This window comes from Bos indicus, chromosome 10 (assembly GCF_029378745.1).
Source record: "Bos indicus isolate NIAB-ARS_2022 breed Sahiwal x Tharparkar chromosome 10, NIAB-ARS_B.indTharparkar_mat_pri_1.0, whole genome shotgun sequence".
NCBI classification, from domain to species: domain Eukaryota; kingdom Metazoa; phylum Chordata; class Mammalia; order Artiodactyla; family Bovidae; genus Bos; species Bos indicus.
The window spans coordinates 35,811,791-35,821,513 of NC_091769.1; the positions used below are offsets into that span (position 1 = coordinate 35,811,791).

General features: G+C 58.6%; 1 protein-coding gene across 1 annotated transcript; it reads right to left on the minus strand.

Annotated features, from left to right (window-relative positions):
- Nucleotides 1-260: 260 nt before the first annotated feature.
- Nucleotides 261-9,612, minus strand: ANKRD63 (ankyrin repeat domain 63). Its single transcript, XM_019968507.2, has one exon. It carries the CDS (start codon nt 4,424-4,426, stop codon nt 3,278-3,280), a length of 1,149 nt encoding a protein of 382 aa, XP_019824066.2. The 5' UTR covers nt 4,427-9,612; the 3' UTR covers nt 261-3,277.
- Nucleotides 9,613-9,723: the final 111 nt, after the last annotated feature.

The following is a 9,723-nucleotide window of genomic DNA, read 5'->3' on the forward strand; positions in this document are numbered from 1 at the left end:
TAAGGGTCACTGAAACCTCTTACCTAGGAGGAGCAAGTCCCACAGACTTTCTCCCCACAGCTCCTTACCGCAACCCCACCTAGACAGCTGCCCTGGTCTGAGGGTCCCAGTCCCACCAGCTCAGCAGCACCTGATTCTTACCTCCAGGAGGCAGCCGCAGTGGGCTGGGCAGAGGAGGCTGAGAGAAGGCGGGACCTTCCCCCTCCCAACGGGAGCCCACAGTCAGGAGTGGTTGGCAAGGCAAAAAGACACCAGTCCTCTTAACTGAAGAACACTGGATTTATTAACTGTTTCCTTTGAGTTCTAAGAGTCCTTCCACTGCAGTGTCATTCCCAAAGCATGTGCATTGTGTCATTAGCTTCACACACAGACCAGTTCTGAGCTTACATCAGCTCCAGTGGCACAGGTGACTTCACAACAATGAAAGCAACAAGAATTTGGAAAAGCAAAATGTTTCGAAAAGTCTCTGCTAGACCAGAGTGAGCTCAAGAGGACCCCAGCCTCAATGTTCTGGGGCTGACAATGAGAGGAAGTTCAGGAGAGCGAATTGTGGTGAAATGTCAAAGTTTTGCACAGAGCTGGGCCAGGTAAGTCTGCAAGAACAGCAAGGCAGTCAAAATACACAATTTAGTTCAGACAGGAAAGATCTGCTGTGGTTTTTTAGAAACAGCACTTTCAACCATCAAACCCTTGGCAACTCCACAGAGAGGAGCGCTTGAAGTTGTTTACCCAATAAAGATGGCCTAAGGTGACCTTCAACCAGAAATCCCCATGTCAGTGACACGTAAAACATGACAGCACCTTCAACACAACATGCAACCCAGACCCACGTCTTCAATGTGGTATTTTGAAGAAGCCAAAATACTTATATTCTTACACCATTAAAAACGTCATAAAAATTAAACACAGTTGGAAAAGGATAAGTGAGCAAGCAAGGATCAGGAAAAAAAGGAGTTTGCACTTGGCACATCCAATTACCACCCGCATCCCACCCCAGATCCTCTCCCTCTGGCTTTCCAGGTGCTTTTTCAGAACTTTTCAGTTCACCCGCCACTCAGACAGTGGGACTGAGGAGAGGCAGATATTTAGGGAGAGAAGAGTGGGGAAAGGGCAAAACACCCCAGAAACGAAAGCAAATCTCATCAGAAGAAAACAGTGCAGAATCAGTAGGCCCCACGGTTCAGAAATCACAAAGGACTGGTTGGAAGCTCCCAGTCTCTCAGAAGTCAGCAGGAGCTCTCCACATGCAGCCTTGGAAGATCTTGGGGTCCTAAGTGAAGGGTCTGGGCTCCTGCTACTCCTCATGCGAGTTTTTTGTTCATTGTCCCTCACTTCACTGCTGTGAAATGACTTCAAGTATCCGGATTTAACATACTACAAGAGGAAGAGGATTCCATGGGTAAGTGCACAGGAACGGAGAAGTACACAGCGGTGATTTCAAGCAAAACCAGAAGTCTGAACTCCGAGCCAGGGGCAACTAGAGCGCAGTGTTGCCACCAGGGGGCACCAGAGACCAAGTCCAGAGTCTGGGCCCTGGCGGCCTCGCAGACCCTGGAGGGGTGGAAGCCCTGCGCAAGCGTCTGACACCTACACGAGGCCGGCCTCTGATAACCCACCCCTCACCGCAGGCCCGATTTCTCGTCACAGGTTATTCTCGCGCTGGGCAGTTTCCTTAGAGTTACTGGCGAGAACCCCTCCGTTCTGCAAAGATGAACACATCGACGTCTTGAAAGGACCCCACTGCCGGCGGGTGAAGGGGCTGCAAACTCAACCTCTGGGGTTCACAAAAAACTCCCCCACGCACCGCTACCACGACCGCTGGGCGCGCGGGTGCGTGTGCTGGCGCTTCCGCAGGGCACGCGATTCGCCGGACCCTCCCGACCCCTCCCGCCCCCTCCCGCTTGGCTGACACAAAGAAGAGGGCGGGGGCGAGGAAGGAGGGGACCAAGGGCTAGGCCAGGAAAGGGCCTTTAACCACCTCTCCACAGTTGCCTCTGACTCACTAATCTGCCCAGTATTGAAGCTGGGCCGAGCCTGCGTCCCACGCGTTGGAGCAGAGGCAGGGGTCCTTGGTCTCGACCTCTAGCATCCATCATCTGCCCTGCCCTCCATTAACGGCCCAGCAAGAAGCAGGAACCGTTTAACAGCCCCCTTCTAGCTCTCGCCAGTTTGATATAATTTAAACCCGGACCTGAGGCTCGTGTGGGCTTCAGACTCCCTCGCGCCGCAGCCGTTTACCGTGGCAAACACTTCAGTCAATTATCCCCCTCGCGGAGCTTCTATTTAAAGAGACATTGTCAGGTTCTTAAGCCTCGGATCAGACCCGCTGCTTTCTGCTTCACATACAAAGACTCAAAACATGAGTTCTTTGAGGATTGGAAGAAATACAATTAAGCAAAGCCTTCGCAACCGTTCCACCCTGCCGGAGCACCCACGTGCGGGACGGGGGAGCTGGGAGGCGGTGGGGACGGGGGAAGGGCTGTGTTCTTTTCATTTCAGGTCTCCTAAAGTGAGAGGAAAAGTGAGAGGAAATCACTCAAGAGCCCAGAACTGGGCTGGGCAAGGGGAGAGGGGTGGGGCAGAAGACCCCACATTGTCAATGAAGTTGAATCTTTGGATCAGGCAGAGGGAGCTAGAATTACTCAGCTCCTGGTTCAAGGGACAACTGGCATTCCTCCCACCCCCAAAAGCTGCTTTCAGTGTCTTGAGGCAGGAGTTTCTCCCCAGAAAAACTAAACTTCCAGATTCCTTCCCTCCTGTCCAGAAGGGCTCCCCTTCTCCAATACTCCAGCGCTTAAGGGGAAGGGAGATTTAGGTGGTGTGGGGCGTTATTGTCAGCATCATTGGAGCTGGAGAGGGGAGACTAGGCCTTTGTTCTGCAGGTCAACTCATCTCTGCCTGGCTGATGAGGGTGTGAGAAAACCCTCCAAGGGGAAGGAAACCCTGCGGGAGCCGGACTGCACCTTAGCAAGGAAGGAAGTCCAGCTGGAAGGTTGTAGCCTATGGATCCAGTCTTCTACTCCTTGCTTTCACAACAGGAACAGCAAGCCTTCAGAGAATGTGAGACTTAGGAAGTATCAACAAGCACAAAAAAAGAAATGATAGGGGTCCCTTTCAGAGAGAGGGCTGAGGGAGTGAGGTCTCATCTCAGCAGTAGGGACGAGTTCTAGGCTCTGGGGGTGAGAAACTGCCAGGAAAGTGAGGGGCCTGGGAAAAAGAAATCCCAGTAGAGCAGAGATTGGAAGGTGGGGAGAGCAGGACTCAGCCTCGAGGCTATTTACCGCTGAGCGTGCAGCACCACGGCCTCCGTGCCCCCCTGCCAAGGCTGAGGCCCGGGCACCGAATGTGGCAGAGCATTGGGCTCTAATTCCTGGCCGCTCTCGGGCCCAGATGCCTCCCCGACCAGGCTGGGGATGTCTGGAGCTGTGGAGCGTCGGCGCAAACCCAAGCGGCCAGAGCCGGGATCGCCTTCGGGGTGGGGGCTAAGACCAATGGGGGCTTGCACTAAGGTTGGGGGTGCTCCCTCCAGCACCTCCTGCGACCGCCACCGCCCAGCCCCCGAGGACTGGGGCGAATGCGGTAGGGCCATCAGGGCTCCCGCTCGCAGTCGCGCTGCCTCCTCCTCGGTCACGGCGCCCAGCGCCAGGCTCATGCTCCGGCCCAGCTCCGGCCGCTCGCAGCCCTGTGGCCGGTGCCGACCGAAGCCCTTACCCCCTGAGCCAGCCTCGCCGCCGTGACCATGACCGCCCGCCGCTCGGGCAAAGCGCGCCAGGAGAGGCCGCGGTAGGCGGCGGGGGCTGGGTCGTCGGCGCTCCGGGCTGGGCGCGGGGACTGGACGGCCAGGGGGGCTGTCAGAGTTGGAGCCCCGGGCCGCGGCGGCGGCGGCTGCGCGGCCCCACGGCCCTGTGAGGGCCTGCACACAGGTCCCGTGGCCGCGGGCGGCCGCCAGCTGTAGGGCAGTGAGGCCCGCCCGATTAGTGCGGTCGAGGCGTAGGCCGAGGCGGCGGAAAGAGCGCACCAGGAACTCGAGCACCGCCCCGTGGCCGCACGCGGCCGCCCACATCACCGGGCTGTTGCCTGCTGAGTCGGCCGCCTCGGGGTCGCCGCTGAACTGCACCAGCAGTTGCACGGCGTCCAGGTGGCCGCGCTCGCACGCCAAGCTGAGCGCTGTGCGGCCGCGCTCGTCCCGCAGGTTCACTGCCGCACCCTGCTCCAGCAGTAGTCGCACAAAGCGCGCGCGCAGCGCAGGGTCTGGTAAGCCCACGGCCACCATTAGCGGCGTGCGGCCCTGCTCCGCCCGGCAGTCGATGATGCTACGATCCAGCGCATCCAGGACAAAGCGAGCCAGGTGCACTTTGCCCGCTTGCATGGCCTCCAGGAAGGTGCGCGTACCCGCTCGGGGGCACAGGTCCTTGGGCTTAAGCATGGCCTCGGCCGCCGCGCCCAGGCGGCCCGGCAGCTCCGCGCGGGGGCGCCCCTGTTCCCGCGCCCCGCCGGGCTCGGGAGTGCTCCGGTATAGCCCCCTCCTTGCGTGGGCGGCTGCAGCCGAGGGTCCTGAGGTTCCGGCTTGGTCCCCAGTTGCCCCGCCGCTCCTGGGCTGCACCCCTGGTGTCTCTCTGCTCCTTTCTTGAGCTTCCCGCCTGAAGGTGTAGATTGCTTTGCTACTCGGGGCTCCGCGCCTGGCCCGCCACGAGACGACGGGAACCGAAACTCAGGCCCCTCCTGACTCGCGCTGCTTTCCCGATGTCCGGCGCCTCTCAGTCCCTTGTGGCTGGGAGCCGCGCCACTCACCCGCACCCGGGGCAGCCCCGCTCCCCAGATGAGACGGTGGCGCCCGCCGTGCGCGGCTGCCTCTAGCCCTGGCGGGGCGCGCCGCTCCTCATCTGCTGGCGCCGCTCCTCCGCCTCCTCCCCTCTCGCGGGGGCCGGGCCACGCCAGGGCGCTTGCTCCTTACTTGGGGGGCTCGGTGGCGCGGGAGCTGCCACCCGCCTGGATACCTGGTTTTATAGACTCGGGGGTCTCCATGACAATGGCTGCCCTAGAAGCGGGCTGAGCTGTCTGGGCCGAAACGGACCCGGCGGGGGAGACCGCCTCTGACCGCCGCCCACCCCTTCGTGGGCCACGATGTCGGGGAGCAGCTCCTCCTCCGCGCTTCCCTGGGACTGCGGCAGCGGGGATGGGGCGGGGGCTGCTCGCCGAGGGCTCTGTGCACCCAACCCGGCCAATCCCCACCCTCCGCCCCCACCGGAGTTGGTTCCCTGGGCTCCTTAGAAACTGGCGGGACCCCGAGCCCGTCGGGGAAGAAGAGAGCTACCCCCAGCGGTGTGGGTGGAAGGAAATGGAACCCCATGAGGGCAGAACCCGACCATAAGCGAGCTAGGGGTGGCGGCGAAAGGCGGACTGGGAGTAAATCACTCCCCAAATCCGGGGAGGGGGTACCTGCGCTGCGCGGGGCTGGGGCCGCTCGGTCTGGCTGGGAACGGCCACTGGAAGTGTAGCGAATCACGCGCGCACGCACAATCGTTCCTCCCGCACACGCTCATTCGGCGCGGGGGTGGGAGGGGGAGTGCGCTCTCCAATCTCAGACATTTCAACCCCGACAAAGCGCCCGCCCGCCAGCTCCCGGCGGCTGAGACGCTGGTGGAGCAGAGACGCGGCGACCGGAGCGGGCGTCTTAAGATCCGAGAGTGCGGCAGCCGCGTTAGCAACTCCTCGGCACTGCCTCCCCGCTGCTTCAGGACCCGTCGCTACCCCGGAAAGAGCAAGGGACATGCAAGCCTCGCCCCAGGGTCCCCTTCTCCCTCTTGAGCACAAAACCACCCCCAGACCACAGGACTCTGACCTTTACCACTCGCCAACCTCTTCTGAGAGGAAGACAGCATTTCCTCTCTCCTTCTGGCCCGCTGCTCCACCCTGGGCAGCGAGAGAGGGTTGTGCAGGCCTTGGCGGAGGGGAGTCCGAGCGCCCAAGAGCTGCTGGGGGTGGCGGTGTGTAGGGTGGAATGAATATTTGTGAAGTAAGAAGTGAGTCAGGAATCCACTACAGAATTCACTGAGACTTTTAGTGAGCCAGGCATGGTGTGTTCCCAGGTGTGGGAAATACAGAGGCAGAAATTTGGTCCAGGATGGAAGAGACCTCCCTTCTCAAGATGGAAGACAAGACCAGGACATAAAAAGCCGAGTTTATGGCCTGGGGGCTGAATAGGTCTGTAAAACACAAAACCGAGACAGTCCCTGAAGGAGAAAAGGGAATTGTGGAGCGGGGGGCGGGCCCTAGGATCTTCCCAGGATAGGCCTTCCAAGATGGAATCTGGCTGCTAAGAAGCAAGGTAGACATCCCTATGGGGTTGCTGAGGCCAGGGAATGGAGACAGGAAAAACACCTTTAGGGGACAATGTTTAGGGCTGCTTTACGGGGTCCTTTTATATGAAAGACAGGAAAATAAAGGCAGAATGAAGTCCAGGCTGAGGACTGCACTGTCCTCAGCCTGGGCAAAGCAGTGACCAGAAGCTTTGCAGCAGAATCTACCTGGGGAAAGGTATGGGCAGGGAGATTTGTCTCTAGGAAAAGCCAGTGGGCTCAGATGGCAGAGAAGCAAAGTGGATGCCTGGCCCTGCACCCTAAGCATCTCACCTCTCTCCAGCTCCCAGGCGTCCAAGATGTCCACCTGGCATAAGGACCAGTCATGGAGCTGCTGCTGCTGCTAAATTGCTTCAGTCGTGTCCGACTCTATGCGACCCCATAGACGGCAGCATGGAGCAGGGGCTCCCAACTCCCCTCTTGCCTGGGGGGAGCATGTGATGTATGCCTGTGCACACCATGAAGCCTCCCCTTTTACTTTTTGCATTTTTTATCCCCCCTACTCTGGGATCTGCCGATTTTCTCTCAAGGTGTCACAGAAAGGGCACAGTATTTGACAGTAGAGTTAAATACCAGCTTGAAGGCATTCACTAGCAGTGTGGCTCCAGGCCGGAATACTCTCATCTGCAAAAGAAAGCCAATAACACCAGCCCTGCCTGCTGCAAGCAATAGCAGCAAGCTAGAGTGTCAAGGAAAGAGCTGCTCAGTTAGAGGACAGAAAGTCCAATCCCACCCCTAGACCGGGGCGGGGAGGAGGCATCCTGGGGTAGGAATAGACTCTCTAACCCTAGCAAGAAGGCAGGAATCATCTCCCTGTTTTCTCAGGCTTTAGAAGAAAGGCATTCCTCTCTTCATGACTCAATTTCCCTTTTCCCCAGCATGAAGGAAATTGCTGTCTTCTCTTCTTTCTCTGTTTCCAGGACTAAGGGAGGGGGTATCCCAGAAGTCTGTGTGGCAGGCCGGCCTGACAAGCCAGGCCCTGACACCCCCAGGTGGAGGAGAGAAGCAGCCAGAACACAGAAGGGGCACTGGTCCCAAAAAGCCATGCCCCTCCTCCCTGGGCCACCCAACCTCATTTATGTCCTTTTTCTCTGTGGTAGATGAAGAGAGTTCGAAGGAAGAAGGGGAGTTGAGGCAAGACCTCTCTCTGGCCTGTCAGGGTGTGCTGTGCTGTGTACGCTAAGGGAGGAGCAGCAGTTCCGTTGCTCCAGCCAGTGCTACCAGCCCAGCGAGGCCTATGGTGGGATGGTGTAGAGGTGGGGTAGGATGGGGTGGAGGGGGGTGGGATGGGGTGGCGAGGGCAATGCCAGATCTCATGCCCTAAAGCCTTTTTGCTCTGACTTCCCTGTGGGCTCAGTATGTTCTGAGCAGAAAAGAAATAGCAACGATGAAAAAAAGCCGAGACTTTGCTTTGGAGCACAGAGGCACCAACAGCCGGAATTAGAAGCTGTCGCTTAGGGAGCTGAAGGCTGACAGGCGATGGAGCTGAGGCAGGCAGGGGGCAGGCAGGCACGCCACACTCCCCTCCCCTCCCACCTGCTGAGCCTCCCCCACTGCAGGCCCCAGGCTGGCAAAGGGCTTCCTCCCAGAGGCGGCTGGGGTCTGCAGTCTGTCACTCTGTCTGCAGCTGCCCCCCTCGCAGGCTCCCTTCTTTCTTCCTCAAGTGTCACCAGCCCCCTCATCCAGTCACGTTGCACCAGCTCAGCAGGGTTGGGCCTGGTGGCACGTGGCTGAGGGATCCAAAGAGCTGGGGGGAGGGGGTTGTAGGGGACGGGGTGAGTCAGCAGGGGACTCTGGCAGTGAGTCAGCAGTGGGACTGGGAAGGGGGTAGGGACCTTTCTCTTTGTGAAAAAGGTGAAACTGAGGCATGTCGCTGCTGGGGCATCTGGCCCCAGCCCCCTAGATCTGCAACAGGAGTGGAACTCAGGTGCCCTTCCCTGGCCCAGATCCCTGAGAGAGAGCATCAGTTCTTCCTCTGCACATCCCTGGGGGCCAGAGATTAATGCACCCCCAGGGTCCAAGGACTATGGCATGTTCCCAGGGGCACCCTGCCGTTTTTCCAGAGGACAGAAAGCAGGAAGGTGGATATTTGCCCCATCTTTCTGGGAAGCCCCCAGCCTCTCCAGGAAGTAGGACTGCATCCTCTCCCCCATTCCTGGGCATCTTAGCCCCAGGCTGGAGGCCTAGGGATGCTGCCCTGAAGTGACTAAGAGGCAGAGAGCAGGAAGTCTACTTCCAGTGAGCGGCCATTGACCAAAGCTGGGAACTGCCCAGTGCTGGCTCTGGCTAGGTCAGTGAGTTCCTTTAGGCCTGGATGCTCATCCCTGTGAAGTTCTACCCCTGGGTTGAGGAGGAGAGGGGGCAGCTGAGTGCTCAGCTGGAGGGCTGAAGATGGGACACTGGCCTGGGATGTAGATGTCCCAGGCTTAGCTGCCTCCAGCGTGTATGCAGGTTGAGCAATGACAGGCCTTACTTCTGTGAATGAGCAGGGCCCCAGCCTCATCGCGCCACGAGAGACTGCTAGCATCCCAGAGATCGGCCCCCAGAGGGATGGGGGGAGGGGGCTCCTGTTTATTTACCAAAGGCACAGGTGCTCATAGCTAATGGCATTTGCTATAATTCTCTAATAAGAAAACAACCTCTTCCCAGAATCTACACCACCCCCCCTTCCTTTCCCAAGCCAGGGCCTGTCTTCATGTGGGATTTGAGACTGTGTCCATAGGTGTTAGGCTTCCCCAGTGGCTCAGCAGTAAAGAATCTGCCTGCAATACAAGAGCCTCAGGAGCCGCAGAGACTCAGGTTCAATCCCTGGGTGTGGAAGATCCCCTGGAGAAGGGCATGGCAACTCACTCCAGTATTCTTGCGTGGAGAATCCCCATGAATCCCCACGGACAGAGGAGCCTGGCGAGCTACAGTCCATAGGGTCGCAAAGAGCCGGAGACAACTGAGCAACTTGGCAGATGCAAGCACAAAGCCTCCTACAGTACATGGTGGGGTCAACCCTAACTGCCACAGGCATATAAAAATCTGACCACTCTAAATCTGTCTCAAGGGGCCCAGTTGGCCTGAAATATTCTGATTCCCCAAGAGGGTGGGGGACACCTTTGCTCTTTTGCCCCAACCCTGAGGGCAGAGGCAAGGAGGCCACATTTGGATGGGGAGTGGAGCAGAAGGGTGATGTCATTTTCCAGTGGTTATGGCATCAGGGCTGGCAGAAGGGGAAGTGAATCCTCTTCAAACCCAGAGGCAGGGCTTTTCCACTGTGCTCTGGAAGGGACCTCGCGCCCAGTTCAACTCTTAAGGGCTTTTCCCCCAGCACACTTCAGTTGAGGGGCACTCTACTCTGCTGCCTGCCCCCCATTTC